Source organism: Apium graveolens, chromosome 3, assembly GCF_009905375.1.
Source record: "Apium graveolens cultivar Ventura chromosome 3, ASM990537v1, whole genome shotgun sequence".
NCBI lineage: Eukaryota > Viridiplantae > Streptophyta > Magnoliopsida > Apiales > Apiaceae > Apium > Apium graveolens.
The window spans coordinates 46,581,669-46,605,876 of record NC_133649.1 but is presented as its reverse complement, the minus strand read 5'-3'; the positions used below and the strand labels follow the sequence as shown (position 1 = coordinate 46,605,876).

The 24,208-nt window shown below is 30.7% G+C and overlaps 2 protein-coding genes across 2 annotated transcripts; one reads left to right on the top strand and one right to left on the bottom strand.

Moving 5' to 3' along the window:
* Positions 1 to 15,341: 15,341 nt before the first annotated feature.
* Positions 15,342 to 17,995, bottom strand: LOC141714183 (uncharacterized). The gene is made up of 4 exons (XM_074517715.1): positions 17,454 to 17,995; positions 16,964 to 17,291; positions 16,474 to 16,790; positions 15,342 to 15,377 (listed from the first exon to the last, which is right to left on the bottom strand). The coding sequence occupies exons 1-4, from the start codon at positions 17,979 to 17,981 to the stop codon at positions 15,342 to 15,344; spliced, it is 1,209 nt and encodes a 402-aa protein (XP_074373816.1). The 5' UTR covers positions 17,982 to 17,995.
* A 2,126-nt stretch (positions 17,996 to 20,121) lies between these two features.
* LOC141710699 (acyltransferase-like) lies at positions 20,122 to 21,686 on the top strand. Its single transcript, XM_074513241.1, has one exon. It carries the CDS (start codon positions 20,191 to 20,193, stop codon positions 21,505 to 21,507), a length of 1,317 nt encoding a protein of 438 aa, XP_074369342.1. The 5' UTR covers positions 20,122 to 20,190; the 3' UTR covers positions 21,508 to 21,686.
* The last annotated feature ends 2,522 nt before the right edge of the window (positions 21,687 to 24,208 follow it).

Sequence of the window (24,208 nt, the reverse complement as noted above, 5' to 3'; positions counted from 1 at the left end):
CAGGATGATTGTTGACTTGCCTTATGTGATTGATGATGATTTCACTAGCTTTATCTTTAGACTTTAGGAAATATGTCCAAGAGAACTTTGAGAAATCATCCACAATTACTAGGCAAAATCTTTTCCTTGAGATGGACAACACATTGACTGGTCCAAATAAATCCATGTGTAGCAATTGCAAAGGTTCTTCAATTGTTGAATCAAGCTTCTTTCTAAATGATGTTTTGATCTGCTTTCCTTTCTAGCAGGCATCACACAATCCATCCTTAGTAAACTTCACTTGAGGAATACCTCTAACCAGTTCTTTCTTGACAAGTTCATTTATGGTCTTAAAGTTTAGATGAGACAACTTCTTGTGCCATAGCCAACTTTCATCTTGACTTGCTTTACTGAGAAGACAAGTGACATATTATGTATTTGATGAGTTGAAGTCAGCTAGATACACATTCCCTTTTCTCACTCCAGTCAGAACCACTTTGTTGCTCTTTTTGTTTATCACAACACAGGCTTCTGAATTGAAGGTTACTGAATTGCCCTTATCACAAATCTGGCTGATACTCAAAAAATTATGCTTGAGACCATCCACCAGGGCAACCTCTTCAATAATGACATTGTCTTTTGAAATCAAGCCATATCCCACAGTATAACCCTTGCTTTCATCTCCAAAAGTAATACTTGGGCTAGCTCTTTCCTTGAACTCAGTGAGCAGGGTAGAATCTCCAGTCATGTGCCTTGAGCAACCACTATGCAGATACCAAAGATTCTTTCTATTTCCCTGCACAACCAAAATCAAATCAAGTTAATTTTGGTACCCAAGTTTCCTTGGGTCCTGCCTTGTTAACTTTCTTTTTTGGTTTCTTAGGTTTGATCTCATTTGACTTGGGAATTTCTGATTTATCCTTAGTCATCTGAGTTGGACCTTTGAAACTAGTCATTAAAACAGAATTATCATGCACATTTTGATTAACAGGAAAAGGCATGCTATTTACAAACATATTATTCCAATAAGGCATGCTAAATGGCATTTGAGGCATACTAAATGCAACATAATAAGGATTAGGTGCAAATGGCATATTAGCAAATTGTGCATTCATATTCTGAGTAGACATAGCATTCATAGGCATGGTAGGCATGGCAGTCATGTTGGGAAAAGAAGAGGGTGCAGACATGGAAGTAGGCATGGCAAGTTTGCAATTAGCAGACAAATGATTAACACTACCACACTTAACACAGATTTTTCTGGGTGCATATTTGTCAGGTGTGTAGTTGTTATGTTTGTTAATTCCTACTTTCCCATTTCTATTGTTTTTCTTTTTAAATAATGTTTTAACCTCAATCTTTTTTAATCTGTCATTCAATTGCTTGATGGACAGATGACCAACATTAACTTTCTTTTCCTTCCTGACTTGACTTGATTCTCATGGAATAAAGTTCTTAGAGGCTGAGCCATATTTCTCATTTAACTTGGCCAGCTTAGCTTTGCTCACAGGTTTACTCAAAGCCGACGGATGTGGCTCTTTGTCACTCGACGAATAATCCTTTTGATTATCTGACGGATGATTTTCATCATCCGTCGAGTCAACATTTGTCAACAATCCTTCAACCAAATTGGATTCCAGCTTCTCCTTAATCTTCTTCCAGGCCGCATCACAATATGACTCAATACCTTGAACTTTATTGATTTGAGCATGGACATCTCTGGATGATTTCCATGCCTTAATCACTTCCTGTTCTCGTTCAAGATGCTTCTTTAAAATCTCTTCTTTCTTCAAGAACTCAGTTAATTCTTCCTTAGCAATCTTACACTCAATTCTCAATTTTTCAAATTCAATAAACTGAGACTCTAGCACATTACTCCTCTCACTTAAAAACAAATTGTTTTCTTTAATTTTAGCATTTTCCTTAGTGAGGGACTTAAGTGTAACACGCAAGTGATATAATTCCGTGGACATGTCATTGATTGTATCATTACACTCAGCTTTAGATAAATGTTCTAGGTTAGTTATGATTACCTGATTACTTGAAGAACTTGTTTCTGTTTCATCAGACTTGGCCATCAGGGCTAGGTTGACATAGCTTGTTTCTTCATCTTCATCCAATCCATCAGTTGCCCAATCATTTTCTCGTGTAATGAAAGCCCTTTCCTTTTGCTTGAGCAACTCAAAATATTTTTGTTTATAATCAACAGGCTCAAACTTCTTCTTGCTAGAATCTGACTTTCTACACTCATTGGCAAAATGCCCTACCAAGCCACATTTGAAACATTTGAATTTGGATTTATCCACCATGTTTTTACTTGGCTTGGCTGCTCCAAAATTCTTTTTGAACTTGAGCTTGGAAAATCTTCTAGATAGGAATGTTAAATGCTCATCAATATCATCCATGTCATCTTGACTCTGATCTTCATTTTCAGCTACCAGCCCTTTACCCTTGCTTTCACAGACCTTTGATGTAGACTCAACAACTTCTACCTTCATCTCTTTCTCTAACTCAGCAACCAGTGCTATGAACCCTCCTTTCTTCCTTCCTTTCTCCATTATCTCATCTTGCTCAATTTCAAGCTCATAAGTTTTTAGGATGTCATACAGTCTCAACAAGGTGAACTCCTTCTAATCCTGAGAATTTATCAATGAAACTGTCATTGGCTTCCACTCTTTTAGAAGAGATCTAAGGAACTTGAGGTTAGAGTCTTTTGTTTGATAGACTGTTCCATGCAACTTCAGAGTATTTAGTAGCTTTTGAAATCTACTAAAAATATCAGTGAGAGACTCAGTTTCTTCACAGTGGAAATGCTCATATTGTGTCCCAAACCTCTTTGGCTGTTTTACAGTTAATGATGTTATCAAACATATCACCATCAACTCCATTGAACAAAATATTCATGGCCTTCTTATCTTTCCTGACTTGCTCAATATCAGGATCTGACCATTCATGCCTAGGTTTGGTAACAGATGGTTCATTGCCAGTTGCAGCTCACATTGGTACATGAGGACCTCTCTCTATGCAATCCACATAGGCCTCATCTTGGGAAAGAAGATGTAGGTGCATTTTCACCTTCCAATGGTGATAATTATCTTTCTCCAGAAATGGAATTTTGACTCCAATATCCTTCTTGTTCATCTTGCTGTTTGTTGTGATCTTTACACTCTTTGTACTTCAAGAGCTTGCTCTGATACCAATTGTTATTCCCTAACAATACAACAAGAATTACAGAAGGGGGGTTAAATGTAATTCTGGCTCCTTTTTTTTAAAGATTTTAAAAATTATTCTAACTGAATATATAAAAGTGTGTTTGATTTGCTAAGGTGCGGAATTGAAAGATAATTGAAATAAAAAACAATAAGTAATAAAACATAGGCTTTAAAACTTTCTGGTGGATTTGAATGTATCCACCAGATATACTGTGTAGTTTAAAATGGCTCGGAGCTGCTTTACAAGTAGAACAAACAAACTACAGAGAAATTCTTGACAAGTATAGTTTTTTCTATCTCTCTTTAAAAAGTGTTTGCTTAGTTATTTGTTCTACTAGCTGCACTTGGTTTATATATCACCAAGTTTATATGACAATAAGACAAGATAATAAAATAAAACATATCTAGTCTAACTCCATCTGCTTCACTACTCTATTCCAGCATCTTTGAATATCTTCACAATTGCATGAAAATGGTAATGCTTATTTGTTCTGAAATTCCTGCTTAACAGGCTGCCACATTCCTTTTGCAAATACCTAACGCATGTGACTTTATTGTCACTGTCAACTGATATTTGAATTTGATCATCCGTCGAGTACATGTTTGTCATCCATCGGGAAGCTTTGTTGATCATCCGTCGGGTAGCTTTGTTGATCATCCGTCGAGTAGTTATTTGTCACTTGACTCTATTTCACTTATATAGAATTACAAGACATCTCTTATTTACAATTAATCAACATATTCTGCATATCCACTAGTAGTCAACATGACTCATATACTCCTACAGAATCTACACAAAGTTGTTTGCAGAAATGTGCTATAATACTTATTTGTTACATAAGCTACTCACCCGGTGGATGTCAAATTGTCATCCGTCGGGACTATATTTGATTATCCATCGAGTGCTACAAAATTCACTAAGTTAAATCTACTAAGGTGTTTTGTTTAATTGATCATCAAGTTCACAACATATTTCTAACATATGTTTTGTTAACCTTATAAAACTTATCACCCGTTTAAATGATTGAATAATTATATTTCATTGAACTTTATAATTAGTTAATTTATATATATATATATTATAGTGTGTACTATATAAAATTCTAATATTGTATATAAATATACAATTAATATATATATAATAATTCAGGATTTTTTCGGATTTCGGGTTCAGATTGATTTCAGATAGAATTTCGGATTTCGGATCGGGTTTCAGATCGATATACCTAATATTCAAATCCAAAAAATTTTGGGTTTAAAAATTAAATCCATATCCAAATCCAAATCAAAAAAATTGAGTTCGGTAAATCCAATTCGGGTTTCGGATTGGGAATCCGTCAGATCAGATTATTTTTCCATCTCTAACTAACACGCAAAAAGAAGGGTACAACCTTGATATCAAGGTAGTAATAAGATTTCACCCAAAATAGATTAGATCCCATTCAAAAAGGATATTTATTTGAATTTTTGAAAAAAACGGAAAATAAAAAAGAGGATGAAAAAGCGATTGTAAATTTGCGGAATGGAGATTGAAAGAGGGTATTAGAATCCTAGATTTGAAAAATGGTAGTCGACTCTCATTATAGGTTTTTATCTATACCCATATTAACTATTAAGGTTTTTATTATACTTTTTGGTTCTAAAATACTCATAATTCAACATTTTTCGGTGATAAAGTATGTAATACTTATTTATCATTTAAATTAACTTGATATTCAATTAAGGATGGGTATCTTGGTATACTTCCGAATCCCGATTCGATCCCCGTGTCATATTTGGGTCCAGAATTGAGCAGAGAAAAAGTATAGTTAGGCACAAAGAAAATACAAAATTAAAACAAAATGGGCACAGGGACAATGCTGAAGATTAGTGTTTACCTACTCTTAAATGACATGGCATTATTTTATAATTATATTATTTATGAAATTTATGTAAATACATGGTATATTATTATTAATGGTAGGAAATTGATAATTAGGCTCCTCATTTTATTAGTTAAACTCCGACTTCAAATTTTAGACATTTAAATCAAACACCTGCCTGTGATTTTGCAAGAGTGAATTTATGAATTTATCTTCATAGATAGTTATACCACTTACAAAAATAATATTTTTTTAGAATTTATTTAACAATTACCTAATTGTATTGTATTCGGTGTTCTAAAAATCGGCAACTGATTAATCGGAGTTTGGACGGGACGCGTCTCGTCTTAATTAATCGAAAATCGGGTCAAAGTACGTTTTTCTAAAAAACGATAAAAGTCAGGTCAATTCGGTCAAAGAATGAAAATTAATAAAAAAAATTAAAGAAAAAATGAAATTCAAATGATAGTTAATATGTAATATTAATTTATTGACTTGTATTGACTATCGTATGCCCGTAAATCCCCGTACAGTTACCCAAATATCTAATAATTAAACAGATTTCTTTGATTAAATTACTCTTATATCTCCCGAAAATTTGCTCGATCGATTCCTTGATTTCACAATCTCCTGTAGTTGATTTTGTATGTAACTAATTTTATGATATCACGAATTTATATCTAATTTATGTATAATATGTACTAATTTTCTAACAAATAAGTAGTGAGTATTAATTTATCTATACTATTATATTAAGGATGAAAATATGAAAAATTTGGTTAATAGTTCTCTGGTCATTCAATCAGAGTTATTAAATATCTAAGATGAGAACTGTTATATGTAATTTTTAAAAAAAATTGTATGAGGGGATGCGAGCTTCGAATCTCACCAACATATTAAATTTATAATATAATCCTAAAATTTTTATATAAGGGGGTGTAAGTTTTGAATCTTGTTAACAACATATAAAAGATATAATGATAAATATAATCAGTGCATCATATGTGTTATATAACATTTATTATGTATATACCAACTATAAAAAAATATGTATAAACCACTTAAATATCAAATATAAACTAAGATACGTGGCAATATTTTTGTATATAATATGAAAGTTTAACGAAATTTAAATAAAATTATATATTAATTTAATTAAATAAATTGCTTTCAGTTTATCAATTCAATTAATTAACGATTATTCGATTAATAACTGAGCTCCACGAACAATACGGATTTGCAAACTTTATAACACAGACTGTAGTTGGTCTATTTATGAACTATGACAAGTGAGGCGTGACAGTTGACAGTTGACAGCGTTTTGAATTCAAATAGCATTTTCCTATAATTGATGAATATTAGTTAATCAAATTTTGTAACTTAATTTGTCCATAGGCCATCCACACCAGAGATCCTAATTTTAAAATATTGATAGTTTAAAAGATTTTTATTAATTTTAATTGTTCAAGATTTTTAACGTAGTTGATAAAAAATTGCAATGTCGTGATGATTTTTAGAAATGTTCAAATCTCTTACATTTTATGAAAACTAGGGATCTTTGCCCGCGCGCTACGCGTGCTAGTAAAAAAAATATTAATTTTATTAATTTTATGATTAGCACTAAATAAATTATTTTACCATTTCTTTTTATTATTTGAATATTTTATTTTTCGCTGAAAATCATGGTGTTGAGTTTTGGTAAAAGTATCTCAAATAATATTGTCACGAATAGTTGCGATATGATGTTAGTTTTATTTTTTGTTGCTAATATATAAGAGAAAATGAAGGTTTCAAATTAGATAATAGCATAAATTACTTAATGTGGTTTAATTTTATGAAAACAATGTATAGATACCAAATTGTGGCCAAATTAAAATACAATTGACACATCTCCTATTCTTTTATCATGCAATAAAAAGTTTCAGTTATTATTTTTACTACAACTACAGAGTAACTATCACTTGAATAAAAAATAGAGGTATTATTGTTATTCACCGGGTCCATTTTGTTACTTACTCCTCTATATGCACCCTTACATCATTGATTTTTTTCCGTATATGGTATTGCATATAATACTTTTGTGTATATCTTTAGGGTGTTGAACATTAGTGATGATTGATTAAGTAATTGTTCAAATCTGATTTTATTCATCCATGCATGTTCTTCATATCATAAAATTAAATGGCTATTAAGTAAACATATAATGATTTAACATTTATAGATGAAATGAAGTATATTTAAAACTTGGGGATTGAATTTGAGTTGATAGAATATTTTGTACCAATTGTTACAATCATTCATTTGAGCAATCCATAGAATAGTTAAACACAAAATAAACATGTTGCAATCCAATTTGTACTTATAATACGCATATAATGTCTATATTCTGACATAGGTATTTGATAAATACAGTGTGGAAGAAAAAATTTAAGTGCTGCATCTCATGGAGGTACATATTTGTTGTTTTGTTAATTTACATGCAAAGTGTTTACCAATTAAACTACAACAACAGAGTACGATCTGACAACATTTTACGATCTTGTAACGGAGGATTTGGAGAAGAGAGAAACAAAAAATGGGCAAGATGAAGATGTAAACGATAGATTTTGTATTTAAGATACTAATGTAACACCTTCAACTGTCTCAAACATCCTTACAGTACTAAAATCTTCTTTTTTGTTGTTGTGTGTAGATGGAAATTGAATGCTTAAATGTTACACGATTCATCACTATTCTCGATCCTTATTAAGATGATAATAATATTATGGTACACCTATATGTACATCTAAGAAATCCCTATATGTTAAACAAATGTGTAAGAAATCCCATAATTTAATGTCTGAGAAATATGATCTCGTACTATGTCAAATAAATTTTTTTAAGTATTGTTGAAATAAAATAATTAAGTTATGTATAAACAAAATAAGCTGTTTTTTATTTTCCTTATGTATAGATATAGGAAATTTCTATGAAGACCACTATTTAATCGGAGACCTCGGAGACCACTTATGTTCTACAATCAAAACACTATAAAATATACTATTTTGTGAAGTATGATCTATGAATATCCACAATTCATCAAATATATATATATATATATGTTAATATATATATTTCAAGTACTAAAATATGTATATTTAACAAAAAATATGAATTAAAAAATAATGCAAAATTTTGTAGTTCACAATTTCGGTCATTACATTTTATAAAAATCAGATCATGTCAATTTTTTGTTTAATTTTTTTCTCAATAGTTTTGAAATTTGACTAAAATTAAAATCAGATATTTATTGATAATTACTCGTCGTCGTCTTCGACGACGCCTCGTATTTTATCACTAAAAAGATATAATAGAGGATACACCAGATATTTATTAACAGTTTCTCTGCGTTGTCGGTCGACGCCTTATATTTTGTAACTAAAATGGAATCAAAGGGGAATTACATAATTTAGAAATTGGAATAAAATCAAATATGTTATTAGTTGAGTGTTTCTCGGCTTCGTTTTCAAGGACGCCTCGTATTTTACAACTAAAAATTATAGTAGAGGATATACAAAAATTTTAAAATTAGAATAACATCAAAATAATAAATTTATTGATAGTTTCTCGGCATCGTCGAATGCGACGCCTCGTATTCATCAACTAAAAAGGTATAAAATAGGACGTACAATAATTTTGAAATTGGAATAAAATCAAAATAATATAATAATTGATTGTTAGTCGACTTCCATTTCGATGATACTTCATATTCTATCACTAAAAAGTATAACAGAGGACATATAATAATTTTGAAATTATAATAAACTCAAGATTATATATTTAATGATAGTTTCTCAGGCGAAGACAATGCCTCGTGTTCAACAACTAAAAAAGTATAAAATAGGATTTACAATAATTTTAAATTGGAATAAAATCAAAATAAGATATTAATTAATTAATTCTCATTCTCGGCATCATCGAAAATGACGTCTCGTATAATAGAGGATAAATAATAATTTTAAAATTAAAATAATATTAAGATAAAATATTTATTGATATTTCTCGGCATCATCGAAAATGACGTCTCGTATTCTACAACTAAAAAGATATAAAGAGGATATATAATCAATTTGATATTGGAATAAAATTAAAATAAAATATTCATTGAATATTTCTTGGTTTTGTTTTCGACGATGACCGCGTATTCTATAACTAAAAAGTATAATCTAGTATATACAATAATTTTGAAATTGGAATTAAATCAAAATAAGATATTTATTGACAATTTCTCGGCATCGTCTTCGACGACGCCTCGTATTCTGCAACTAAAGAGATATAAAAGAAGATATAAAATAATTTTGAAATTGGAGTAAGACTAAAATAAAATATTAATTTACGGTTTCTCAACTTTCTTTTCAACGCCGCCTCATTTTCTATCACTAAATATTTTAAGTGTAGTGCGAGGTACCCAAAATTGGTTTCAAAAATGGGTTTCAAAAATGGGTTCCAAAATGATGTGTCATTGGCGATGTGGCAATTTAGGCTATTTTATTTAGATCACATTAATTTGTTGCTTAAATTTATTTCTCAATAATTTAAAATTTTAAATCAAATTAAAATAACATTTTTAGTGATGGTTTCTATTTTGTAATTAAAAATGTTTATTAGAGACGTGTCAATTTAAGTTTCTCTCTGCTTCTCTTTCTCAAATATAGCCGCCGCCTAGGTTTTCGCCGATATTCTCCGGTGAAAAACCCCAATCTCTTTATTTTCTTTCAGTTTTCTTAGTCTTGTTATTAATCATGAGAGTATCTGGATTTGCTAACTTTTCCGATCAAGCATGTGCTTCTTCGTTTTCGAGGGGTCCGGGTTTTCTTGTTTTTGTGATTTTGTTTTGTATATCTAAGCCTTGCTTTTATTTTGTAATTTCAATTTGGTTGTAGTCTCTCCTTACTGAGAGTTTTGGTTTTCTATCCTTTATTAGCGAGGGCAAGAATATTAATTTAATGATAAAAGTTTTTAGGGTATTGCAATTATGGTTCATAGCTCAAACAGTTTCAACTTTGTGCTGCATTTTCAACAAATAACGTGATTGTATCTCCAAAATAGATGGATTAATCACCTATTGTTTCTTTTTATAATTGTTCAAAGCGAAATTTATTATTACCAAATGTAATATAATAATTTTTTATTGGTGATTTCTTCTTATATAAATATTAATATATATATATATTGTAACATTTAAAAATATACAATAAACACTCTTGATTACGAAAGATTTAAGCTAAAAAATTAAATATTAGTTACCTCTTCTTATAAGATTTTTAATTTTACATGTATAAAATGAATATTAGTGGACGAAAAAATAAATGAATATTTATTTTCTTATAAGAAAAAATATTATTTTATACAGTTTATCATAATTTACCATTTACAATGATAATGAAGCGTAATTAATACTTCAAAGAAAGTCTTTTCAAAAGCTATTTTTCTATTTTTATTAAAAAAAATTTATTTCCATATAGCATAACTTTTAAGTTCTAAGAAATAAGTGATATAATTACAATTTTTTTTATTTTTATAAGATATATGCGCTTAATTCAAAAAAACAATTATTTTACTTTAATTTTTTAAAGATATTTGCAACCAGTAAATCTTAAATACTAAAATGAAAAATATTAACTTGTTCAACAATATTTTTTCTATCATGATATTTTTATCTTTATTTTTGCATTGAGCATTTTATTTTGATCATTAATTTTATATTTTTTTAATATTAGAAATACATGTATAAATATTTACGTATACATATTCAATTATTGTAACTCAAATTAAATATCCACTTGACTTTAACAGAAAACTTTCTTTTATGTTGGCGCATATTAAAATAATATAATTATATATTTAATAATTTAATTTTAAAAATATATTATAGTTAAAAATATAAATATTTCAATTTCTATTATATATATATATTCATAGGTATGTATTAATATTACTTTATTTTTAATTAAATTATATGTAATATAATTAAAATATTTGATTGAAGCAAAAAACTGAAAATACTGTAAAAGGTCACCTTACAACATATAAAAGAGAACACCAAACTACTTGATTAAAATATTTTGATTCATTTTTATTAGTATTGTTTAAAAAATTTATAGTCAAACATGTGTTAAGAAATTTAATGTACCGATGATAAGCCCTATCTGAAATGAAATATTTATTATTTTTAAAAATAATTTTTGAGATTGATGTATATTTTTTTAAAGATAAATTTAAAATAATATTATTATTTTCTAATTCACTTCACATATTCTCAATTTTTTTATATGTATCAAGTAAGTTTATAAAAAATCTTTTGAAGTGGAAGTTCATTTAAGTTCAAAAGATAGTAGTAAAAAAATCATTATATATAATTATCAATAAAATAATTTGTACTCAAGTATGATAGATTTAAATAATTTGTACAAATAATTATTGTCCAAGTGTAAATTTGCTAACAGACTTAGTAACTTTGTTCATACTCATATGACATACTTTTTATCATTATCATTATTTTTCTCTAATAAGTTAAAAGTGTTAAAACTAAATAGCCATACACACACTTCCTAAGAAATTTCCAAGGACAATTTAAAAGAGAATGATGGGTCTGCATATATGCTAAACAAAACCACTTTAAAGAGAAACATGCCTACACATTCTTGTTTGGGTAAATTCATGATTAGTAGGTTCCATGCCGACAATCTCAGAAAGTACACATGTGATTCCAGTAGAAGGCACTCACCAACATTGTCAATCTCAACACATGAGTTTATCGTAACATAAAAGTTGTTAGACAACAACTCCCATAGAGCCATTGACTGCAGACTTTACAGACTTTTCACTATTGACTATCTTCTCATTCAAATGAACAAAGTTCATTCCAAGAAATTCAGAGATGAACTTGAGACTTTCACTATCCATCATTTGACTGTATTTGCACTCAAAAGACCATCATTATGAAAAATTGACCATTCTTTTCATAAATGCAAGGAGATTTGTGTATACGCGCTGATACTTTAGAAATTGAGAATTTGGTGAAGAACTTCCATTGTCGAGTCGTACTCTTTAGGAGCCTAATTATACAAAACTCTAACATTTAAGAACTTCCATTGCTGAGTCGATCTCCTGCAAACATCACATGATAAATCAAAATAAAGTTAAAAAATCAACTAACACCATAATATTACGGTGCTTATGTTCGTTACTAAACACAAACACAATGTTGATAAAAATAACAATAAATTTTGTTTACGGTGCTTGTGGTATTAGTATGCAAAAAATATGTGTTAACTAATAGAAAAGTACATTTAAGAGATTAAGACCACACTTTTAAATTTTACCAGAAGGAATGCATGCAAAAATAAAGCTAGTGTTGATCTATGTATTAGTATCTGATGGTTACAAATTCCAAGATAAATAAAAATTAATAATAATGCACTTATGCACTGTAATCATGTGTTGTCATTTAGGTGATTAACAAGTTCAACTTAAATCATCAATATTGATATAAATGTTGGCGATGAACAGAAAGTTTGCTAATCATGTCATGGCCAGAAATAGGGTATTCATCGATGCCATTAAACATGCTGACAAAGATTTGGTCCGAAATTGTTTGATTGAGTCTTTGATAAGCATGCAAAAGGTCTGGTGTAGATGATAAATTTTGGAGTAATACTTGAGGTACACATGACATATATGATAATGTTAACTTTACATTAATATTAAAGTCTTGTAATACTCAATTTTAAGTTGTTGGATATATTAAATGAGAAATGTATATTATGAATGATGGAATTTGTGAAGGAAATATCCTTGCAGGAATTAGAATTATAGTACTTTAATTTGAATAATTTGAGTACTTGTAGTAGCTAGTGTTGACATCACTTATATTTTCACTTCCGTTACTCCAAGGACCTTCCTAAATTTCTCTATTGAGGTTGATAATCATATTCGCATGGTATAAAATGGGACAATTTCGTTAAGATTAATTTATTAAGAGTAGAATTTAATATCATCAATATATAAAGTTTTTTTCCTACATAATTATAGAAAATTATTACTTGTAATGTTATACCTCTCCGTCTAGTTTCTTATTCTTAGACCAAAGGGAATCATTATCAGCCCTAAGAGCATCATATTTTATCTTGAGAATATTCAAGTCTGTCTCTAATTGCTTAGTCTTCCAGCTAGCCCTCATGTTCTCCAACCAAATTCTAATTTGTCTATATTGTAGTCCTAAAGACCTAGCCAACTATATTTTTCTCTCAAGTTTAAACTTGTTACCAAACTTAAAACTCTTCTCAAGTGGCTTGGAGACCAAATAGATGCCTTCCACGCTGAATGATCATACTAATTTCACAATTCATATCTGAATTTTTTAAAACAAAATAAAAATGTGTAGTATTATGACACTCATTTTGATAAATTTAGAGATTGATTTTTTACATCTGGACTATGAATCATACACTATGTCAATATAAATAATTAAATTATACTAATTCAAACATGCTTCACATCACCAATATATACTAATCAAATTATTTCAAATAAATAATAAAATATTTGACCAGTTAGTGAAGACCTTGAAGAATTTGCAAGTTTGGCCTTAAAAGAGTAACATAGATGTTTTGTTCGTGAGTGGAGCTTGTTGCACCTGTCAAACAAATTCAAAGATCAGTAGAATGGAAGTCAAACTTTCCAGGAGCATAATTATTAAATAAACCAAAGGTTATATGAATATGTGCACACAAAAGCTCTACATCAAGTGATAGTAATTGCAAGTTCCATTTCACACAACAGAGTTTGCAGTGAGGAAGGTTCTGGTCTGTATGAAATAAAAAATTGTAATAATGTGGTCAGTTGTCTAGAAGAAAGTAAGATGAAGGTAGCAAGATAATATGGAAGACTTAGTATATAGTTCAAAGCTACTGAAAAAAATTAAATGAAGAATAAGCATGTAAATTGTGGGAAAAATAATTTAAAACTTGCAAACCCTCTTGTTCTCCGGTATTTAAAATCTGTTATAAAAAATTATTTTCAAAAATCATATGAAACAAACATTAGTTACAAATTTACATATATGTTTATCTGCTAATAAATGTATAAAATACAATTCTCTCATTATCCCATTAATTGCTATGATCTGTCTATCACTCCCACAACTTAATTTTTTTCTTTTACTCAACGACTACCAAAATCTATATGAAAAAAGAAGCAACTGATTTTAGTTCTCTCTCTAATATTTATTGGACTAATACATTTCTTAATGATTTACACCATATAGCCATATCATTTGCATAGGCCAGTTTCAGGACTTCTCGAATTTGTTATATTAAATATTTTTTACCGGACAATTTGGACTTCCATACTTCATTTTCTGGTTCTATTTTACTGAATATTTATTTTCACCTCAAACTTGTCGCATGTTGTGTTATGGAGAAATAAACATAAATCAACTAAAATTATTTCTTATCAGACTTACATCATGAAATAGTTTAGACATATACAACGCGCATATAGAGATGTTAGCACTGCTGTCTTCCTAACAATCATGTTTGTGCTTATGCAGGGGAAACCTACTAAACTACATAAGAAACGAAAATATGTTATCCAAGCGGAAAAAAAGAAGATTTTCACTTTTCCAAGCCAACATAACACCCGATTAAAAAAAAATTGCAAGTTGAAACATGATAATCCAGGTAATTACTAAATGTTGCACAAATGGAGTTGTTGGAAAATATACTAAATAATCATCCCACCAGCAATATGCTAAGTTCTGGTCTCTGTTCTATACCTTTAAAAGTTTATACTCCTTTAACTTCCCTTCTTTTTGCTCATCTGCCTCCATCTAACTCCTGCAAGAAAAGAGAAATCTATAAGTTTAAATATCTAAATACTTATAATTTCTATATAACTTTCATGTAAAAAACTGAAGTAGTTATTGATCAACAAAATCAAATCATTTTCAAGGCTGTTCAACTTACAGAAAATAAGGCTTACACATTCAGAATTTGTATAATTTGTGATGAAATATGGCGATATGTAAGCATTTCTGATTCTATTGATTCGTGATGAAATAGCAAGCAATAGGAAATTATGATCTTGCATTATAACAGAAAATAACCATTTCATGTAATTTTAGTTACAAATAGAGCTGAAATACAAACATACATAATATCAATAAATCTACACTCATTAACTTTATACCATAACCGAAATACATACAATAACATATCTTTACCTTATCAAATACAACCTAGATACCTTATTCCACTTCATCATCTTTCATATTAATACCATTCTGCAAGAAAATAAAAAAAAAATCAAAACGGAGTTATTTAGATCTAACATCAAACAGTTGGAGTGCAAAACTTAAGTTTTTACATAATCAAAAAATTAATTGAATCATGAAAAAAATAAAAGGGCACTCGATTGTGCATCCCAGCCGCAATCGAAATATATCAAAAGATTCATGAAAAATAATAACAAAATAGTATAAGAAAAAAAAACAATGATAATATGAGCATACTTTTGAATCATTAATGAAATACAATGATTAAACGTTTCTCACAAGCAGTCATTGGTACTCATCCGCAATATAACCATTCAAAATTGTGAAATTGTGAGTATCATATAAGCAAATAAATCAAATACATGGATAAAAATACACACACACACACAGATATATATATATATATATATTGCATATTCACAAAGATAATAGAGAAGAAATTGTGAGAGGTAATACAGATTCATGAATTTGAATATTTTGGAAAGATAAAACTGATACAATAATATGGTTATGGTTTTAATTCAAAAAAATTTGAACGTAGTAATTAGTTGCTATAATCAGGGAAGTGTATAGATGGATATGTAGGGTTAGTTTCTATATATGTTAAGATGGATTTTAATATGAAAGATCCATTGATATGTGTATAATATAAAGTTTTATGTGTAAAAAAAATAAAATGAGTCATGGATCATGAGGACACTTATATACTTATAGAAATTCTAATCATGAGGACACTTATTTCATCATATTCACACTATGGCATTGGGAAAACTTTCTGAACATATCAATTTTCAATCCTTTTGAATGAAATTTTTCTTACTAAAACAAAAAATGATTTACAATTGCCAGAAACGGTACACCTTTTTTATAATTAGGCACACCCATACCCACTCCTAGAGTTAATTCTCTATGACCTTTTTCTTATAATGATTTACATCTTGTCTTTGAGAAGATTCGAACCCCTGACCTCCCGTAAAGTTAGTCGAGAGAGATATTGTTGGACCAAGAGGCTGTTGGTACAAAGGTACACTAATTATAGGCATCAAAATAAAGTATAATTTACCATCAAATTAAAGATTGGTACTAATAAGCGAAAAACAGGTACCTGAAGCTTATGTTTGCTAATGCGTCCTTCTTCATAAGAAGTTAAAGAAAATACAGGACTTTGTTGTTCATCCAAGCTGTCTATTTGGGACCCTCCTTTGCTTCCTTCGACATGTAATTTTGTGGACTTCACTACTGTCTTTTGCGGTTTCTGATCCTGAAAACTTGAAGCAGTACTACCAGCTTCCCCTGCTTTATGGCGAGAAGACTCCACCCCTAGAGTTAATTCTCTAAGCTTTTGCTCTAATAGAGCACTCAAAGCATCACCTTCTATCACATTACATCCCACTGATGATGACCTTACACCATTAGTACCACCTTAGTTAAAAAATACCTTTTTACCTTGGAGATCTACTAAAAAGGCATTACTCTTCTCCAAAACATCCCTAGAGGTCTCAGGAACGGGATAAGATCGTCCCATTGGAGCTGTAAATGTAAAAGAAACAACATCCATTCCATTTCTTTTGCTTTCTTCAGCCGGCTAAATTTACTGTCCATCACTCCATTAAATTGAATCGTCTTTCCCTTTTTTGCATTGTCAACAACAGCCTGGTCTTTCTGCAAGTTAAAATCTCCATTTATACACCTTTTCTTCCTGGTGACACTTGTACTGAAATATGGGAGTTCTTTACCATCATCAGTTACCTCACGCCCAATCTTTCTAGAACCAACTTTGTTGTTCCCGGAATTTTTACTTGAGCTTCTTTGCCGCTCAAGTGAAGAATCTCCGGACATCACCTTTTTACCTTGTGAATTAGAAGGCAGTGATTTCGAACCTACCTTTTCTCTTTCATCTTGGCAATTTTGTTTTTGATTATTCTGCCTAAGTACGGAGGAAGGATTATTTGTATGAGATTTCTTATGTGAACTTCTTTGCACACTTGGATGACTTTTAAAAATCTGGTTTGACACTGATGCACCCTGTTCTTTCTGACCAACTGAATTTCAGCTGCAATTTGGGGTTAGTCCTCTTTTCTGAACATTGGCCTTAGCTTGGACTGCAAATGATACAGATTTTCCCTTATTTCGTGAGCCAACTGAACCTTCTTCTAAATCTGGGGACGCTATAAATGTCTTCGTATCTATCGATCTATTCCAACTCTTATTAGTGGATTGTTTCTTGATATTTTTAGCAGCAGTCGATTCTGCTGGTTTTTGAGAAGTTTCAGCAAGCTTTGATGGTCTTTTAGCAGCTTCCGCTCTCTCTTTCAAATCCCTGACTTTCAAGGGATGTGAAGACCCAACTGGAGGCATTTTTGATTTTGTAACATCTTGGCTTCCTGACTCAATAATCCTAGCAGCAGCTTCCATTATATGCATCGCATTCTTAGATGGATGAAATCCACCACATTTAATAGGAGACAAAAGCTTATGGTGAGTGAGTGGAATTGATTTAGCTGATTTTGGAGGCAAAACTTCACTTTGAAACTTCTTAAATGGACTGTTTAGAGTTTTTTGAAGCTTTGGATCTATGTTATTCCTTACAGGCTCCTGCACCCTATTAAACATATTTCCAGAGTGCATAATTTGATGGTCATCATGAAATTCCCCACTCTTTCTATAGTAGTATGAATCTTTTAGAGAACGCGAGTCAAATAATGGGGTAGAGTAGGCCTCGGAAAAGTTAGACGTTGGCAAGGAATCCAATCCCATAAGTTTGGCAACAACTCCAGGAGCCTTACTCCGCCCATATCATCATCTGTTACTGATGAAGCACAACTATACTCACTACTTCCTTTATAACTGGACCCTGCTAGACTGTCATCTTGATCCGTCTGGAGAAGTAAACAAAGCAAAACATTATATAAAATAGAAAAAATAATAGGACATAAGATAGTACGAAAGGATATATGACTGCCAGTTTCCGCACCAGATGTAACTGTGTTGTTGGATAGTTTCCATCATCTCCAAACAACTTAATTCTAGAACAATTCATTCCTCTCTTAACAAAGAACAAATACACTAATTTGGTCTCAATCTATAACAAATACCAAATACTAACTGATTCATATACTTGCACCATATTTTGACTACAAAATAGTAAGACAAACACAACTGAAAGATATACACAAATAAAATAATTATTAAACCATACATACAACTTCAAAATTAAGGTCTTAACTTTACCCAAATTTTCTATACATTATCCATACACGTAGAATCAGAATTCAAGAACATGTACTAAAATTATTCGTGGATGATAAAATTTGGTCAGATTCACTTTTATTTTCTCATACCAAGAAATCCTTTTTAATTTTAATAATTGTAACTACATAAACACACACAAACAAATATTACCAATAAAAGGTGAAGAAGAAGATGATGCCTTTCTATTTTTTTATGACACTTAACCAAACCCAACAGGTGTCCAGTTCATTCACCAGTACTATTAATTGATTCACTTTCTGCACTAATCAAAGAAAAATATGTATTGTAATACAATTAGGTAAATAACGAATTTGAAGGTTTTTCCAAACTAACATATATATAAATAAATATACACACACACATACCTGAATTATCAGTTTTTGAATGATTTAGGGTTCATCATCGTCTCTTATCTGCACAAATCAAAAAAATATGAGTAAACGAATATATACAAACATCAAAGCACAAAACATGAAAAATTCAGATATATGAGAAAAAACGGAAATCAATTAAAAATAAGATAATGAATTGAAGGTGTGGATGAGTATTATAGAATAAAAAAGATACATAAGAATTCAAATTTTGAAATTTGATTGTGAGCGATGATAGAGTAGATTGACTTCACGTGTAAACAAATTCAAAAAAATTCAAACGTACCATTCACTTGCTACAATCAGGGAGTGAGTTACGTGTATTTAGGTTAGTTTCTAAAATGGGTTATAATGCATTTAAATATTAAAAGATCCATGAATATGTGTATAATATAATGTTTTATGTGTAAAAAAATTAAATGGGTCATGGATAGTGGGTCATGGGTAAATTCATGGGTAAATTTAGTGGGTAAATTCTAAACGAGTATTAGTAGCCTTTAAGATAATATAGATTTGAAAAGAGTAAAAATATGCTCAATTGTAAGTTACAATTCTAAAAAAATGATAACAAATATATTAGAAAATTCATCAAAATTCACCGATTTTCCAAATAAAATAAAATTAAGATGTTTTGAATACAATCATATTTTAATGTTTTTTTTAAAATCCAATTTAAATTGAATATATTCGAATTTTAATGAATCTTTTACGATCTAAATTTTCTCGAGATTTAAAAGATTTTTTAAAATTTCAATTAAGTACCAATAAAGAAAATTAAAAAAAAAATCTTGAAATCCATATGTGGCTACAGAATTTGGCCAACAAAACATCCCTTAATCCTTGAAAAGTAATGGATTGTATAGATTAAAAATACATGCTTTTCAAAAAGTAAAGAATAATAGTTTCAAAATATTATTCAAAAATATAGGTTCCGAAAAGTAGAGGATTTATCACAATGTGTATGTATAGTGTACCTGAATCCATTATACACGCATTAAAAAAATTTAAGAGAAGAATTATTTGATTTGGATTTATTTCGATTTTTTACCATTTTTATTGAATATCATTTTAAAGATTGACCTCTTCGTTGATTTCAATAATCCAAATAATTCCTTTCATAAAATCTTTGACTAAATACACCCTCTTTAGCAAAAGAATTATTATTTTGTTGGTGGCAGAGAATTTCATTCCATCAAACAATGATGGGTAGAAGCCTGGTACTGGCATCAATTTTCCGAAGGAATCTTCATGTAGTTTCCAGATCAAAGTGTACGATCAAACCAGCCTCTCCCACACCTCTAATGTTGAAACGATATAATCTTTCTTCACAGGATCGAATGATTCGAAATTTATATATGCCAATCATACTCTTTTATCCCCCTCAGCAGTTGGCCAATACAACAGCAACAACAATATCAAATATACTGAAAACCTCCTTATCTCAAACACTCTCCAAATACTACCCGTTTGCAGGAAGGCTAAGGTCTGGATCGTACATTGATTGTAACGATGAAGGGATCGATTTCGTTGAGGCCAAAATTGGAAACACATTTTCAGATGCTCTGGAGAAAGAAGCTGAAAAGAGTGGAGATGGTTTAGGCCACCTCTTTCAAAATGACTCGATTTGGGATGAAGCATCTGGTAAGGATCCTAGTCTGTTGCTTGTTCAACTTAACCACTTTCATCGCGGTGGGATAGCTGTAGCTGTTAGCCTTTCACACCGTGTTGGTGATGCTTGTACTTTATCCACATTCATAACTTACTGGGCCAACTTAACCCGCCATTCAGGAGATCATTGTAAAATCGGCCATCTGTGTCCTCACTTTAATCAGCTGCATCCATTTTATGAAGGTGATTCAGTTACATCTGTTAGTTCTCTTCCAAAGAAGTACTGGATCACTAAAGAGATTGTGTTTCATAACTCAAACATCAAAAATCTGAAAGCCAAAATGGATTATTCGTGTCAAGAAAAGTACACCAGAAATGAGCTTGTGACTGCACTGCTTTACAAAAGTATTGTAGCAGCTAAATCAGATTCTGGGGTGTTTGTGACCTCGGTTTTGTCCCAGGCCGTGAACATCAGGTCTATAGTTGATCCTCCTCTGCCATTGTCGAGTGTTGGAAATTTGTTTACTATCAATCACATTCCAACAAGCACTCAGAGTGAAATGATGTTACATTCATTAGTGGAAAGAATGCGGAATGGCAAGATGAAAATCAAAACTATCAAAAGTTTGGATGGAAACGAAGTGATGCCAATTTTAATTGACTATAGGAAAAGAAATTGCAGGGTATTTTCTTTTACTAGCATGTGCAATTTCCCCATATATGATGTTATGGATTTTGGTTGGGATAGGCCGGTGAAAGTGACAATCGTGGATACGCCGTTTGCTGACTGCATTGTGTTGATGGATACTCCAAGTGGGGATGGTATTAAGGCTATTGTAAGTTTAGAAGAAGAGGCAATGCGAAATTTTCAGGAGGATGAAGAGCTTCTTACTTATGCTTCTTTTTAACCCGCAACTGCTCAGCTGAGTTAATATCTGTTGAATGCATAGGACAAGCATGGCTCCGTGGTATCCCAGCAGCATTGGTAGATCAGTATCTCTTGATGCATTGATTATCGTATTCTTCTTGTTTTGTGTCCTGTGTTTTCTCTTTTCTCATCCTGAAACAGCAACTGCATATATCTGTATGTTTCATTTCTATTCTACCATTTGTCTGGCATATTATTTTTAATATAATAGACATTACATTATTATACACAAAAGGCCATGAATCTAACTGATATACTGCTAGTGAGCTCTGAAGGGCTCTAACCTTCCTTCAAATGATAGGGCTATATAGCGTACTGTATGAGGTTGGAGAACACTTGGGCAATTAGGAGCGGGTGACATTACACATAAGTAATTTAATGGTGATTTTCACTGTTAAACGTGTCTTCAGAAAATTATAGGGGATAGATAGTTACACATATCTGCAGAAAATTATAGGGTACTAGGTAGTTGTAAGTTGTAACTGAGAACAGGCTCTGTCAATTTTGGTATTACAGAAATTCTGTCGACACCCCCTGGGAATTTGGGTGAGTTTATAGTCCCATGCAAAGGCCCTGAACAACGTTGGGCTGGTGTGACAGGCTTGATAATCTTCAACATGGTCATAACCTTTTTAATCTGGATTGACTAAATTTTAGGTCGGCCCATTAAGAAGACTTAATACTGCCTGCCCCTGATTCAGGGGCCCTGGATTATTGATGCTCTTAGCGCACCTTTTGGACTAGCTCAGTAGTTCATGGGCACCGCACCTTGCACTATTTTGATGGAATTTTTAATCAAGATAGTATAAAAATTTTGCCAGTTGTAATACGGTGTTTGAATAATAATATGATATAATATGAGAGGAGGCAGGAGGAGCTAGGGCTGAGTTAAATCGAACTGAGATCGAAAAATTGAATCGAACAGTGTTAATTCGATTTGGTTCGGTCCAGAATTTTCAGAAATTCGGTCTATTTTGGTCCGGACCGAATAGATCGAAATAAAATTCTGTTCGATCTGATGTTTTTAAAAAGTATTCCGGTCCGGACCGAATAGACCGAATAGACCAAATTATAATACTATAATTTTATATCATATACATTTCATATATCTTCAAAATTATAATCATAATTTTTAATTGTATTTTTACACTCTTAGTATTCGATATACCACCTTACATTATTTATATTTTAAATTTTATAATTTTTGATTTAAAATTTTAAAATAATCTTATTTTTGAAAAAAATCAATTCATTCGATCGAAAACCGGATATTCGGTTCGGTCTGATCTTTATTACAATTTCGATTCGGTCCGGTCTAAGAAAAAAAATAATTCAATTTAATCTGATTTTAGACGAATCGACCGAATACTCTTAGCAAGGAGGAGCATAACCTAGTTAAGCAACGCCCCCTCGTGAGCTAGCTAGTAGCAAATACAAAATACAATACTACTACTACACCTGTGGGGGACAACAGCGTATAGATAGGTGTCAGAGGGGATTCACATGCAAGACTTAAGCCTAGGGCAACTACAAAACATATTCCAACCATTCCAAGTTGGCCATTTTCCCATGTTCCTTACAACGAATCAACTACAGTCCCTATCTGTTCCTAAACAAACTCTATCCGCTCACTTTCTTTTTCTTTTTTCATTCTTTTTAATATATTTTCAGTAACTTATTTCAAAAGTGTATAGGTTTGAATCGGATTGGATCAATTTTATGATTGCCATTAATCTTGATAATTACAGTTACTGATTTACTGTTATTACAGTTCAACCACTTTATATAGAATATTTAAAATTAGTGAAACAATAATCAAAATATTGATAAATTTATGTTTAAGTTACTCGGTAAAATACAAAGTATTATACCCCTCTATCCCTCCCATTTGTTTACACTTTCATTTTTAGAATATTTCATCCAATTGTTTATATTTCAAAAAATTTCAAAAATAATAATTTTTTTATAATATAAAAAGTAACTACATTCACTAATTATATCCACTATACCCACTTTATACATATAATATTAATCGATCTCCCTATTTTACTCATTTTTTAACTATTTTTCTACTAATTTATCATTTTTTCTAAAAATTCCGTTGCTCGACCCAAATGAAACATTTAGAAGAGACGGGGTGATAACTAATATAAATTGCTTGCTGGTTTCGTTAGAACTCCGTTGTTCGGCTAAACTATTGAAGAGTACGAGAAATAGGGTCCGAGAATGGGGAGACATGAATCTTACCATTGAGATAGGCAGGCAGGTAATTGACTAATTGGGCATAAATCTTAATGAAAAGGCTTGAAGCGATAATAAAACGAATGTTAAGCTATTAATCTTTCAATAATAAATAGGAAAATTTTTAACAAAATAATTGTGTTTATTTAATAATTTATATATTACAAAATATATTTTATTTTAAAAATATTTTGTGGTTACAGTTTTGTGATTTTAAAATTTTAAAACCGTATCCATATCATAATAAGTCATTACTAAAATTTTTATTAGCAACCAATCAGTGTTCACGAATATCCGTAAAATATTATTCGGTTGCAAACGATGCACATGAGTAATGCAGTTGAACGATTCATTTGTATACCCCTAATTTATATAATTTAGTTATATTTATAACTAGGTGCATTTTAGATGAAATTGCGCATTCATCTATTTCAGTTGCT

Coding starts and splice junctions, on each gene's coding strand:
- LOC141714183 (XM_074517715.1), bottom strand. CDS start 17,981: ATGTTTAATAGGGTGCAGGAGCCTGTAAGGAATAACATAGATCCAAAG. Junction 17,292..17,453: donor CAGTCCAAGCTAAGGCCAAT/GTTCAGAAAAGA, acceptor GTACTTAGGCAG/AATAATCAAAAACAAAATTG. Junction 16,791..16,963: donor ATTTAATGGAGTGATGGACA/GTAAATTTAGCC, acceptor TTTTTAACTAAG/GTGGTACTAATGGTGTAAGG.
- LOC141710699 (XM_074513241.1), top strand. CDS start 20,191: ATGATGGGTAGAAGCCTGGTACTGGCATCAATTTTCCGAAGGAATCTT.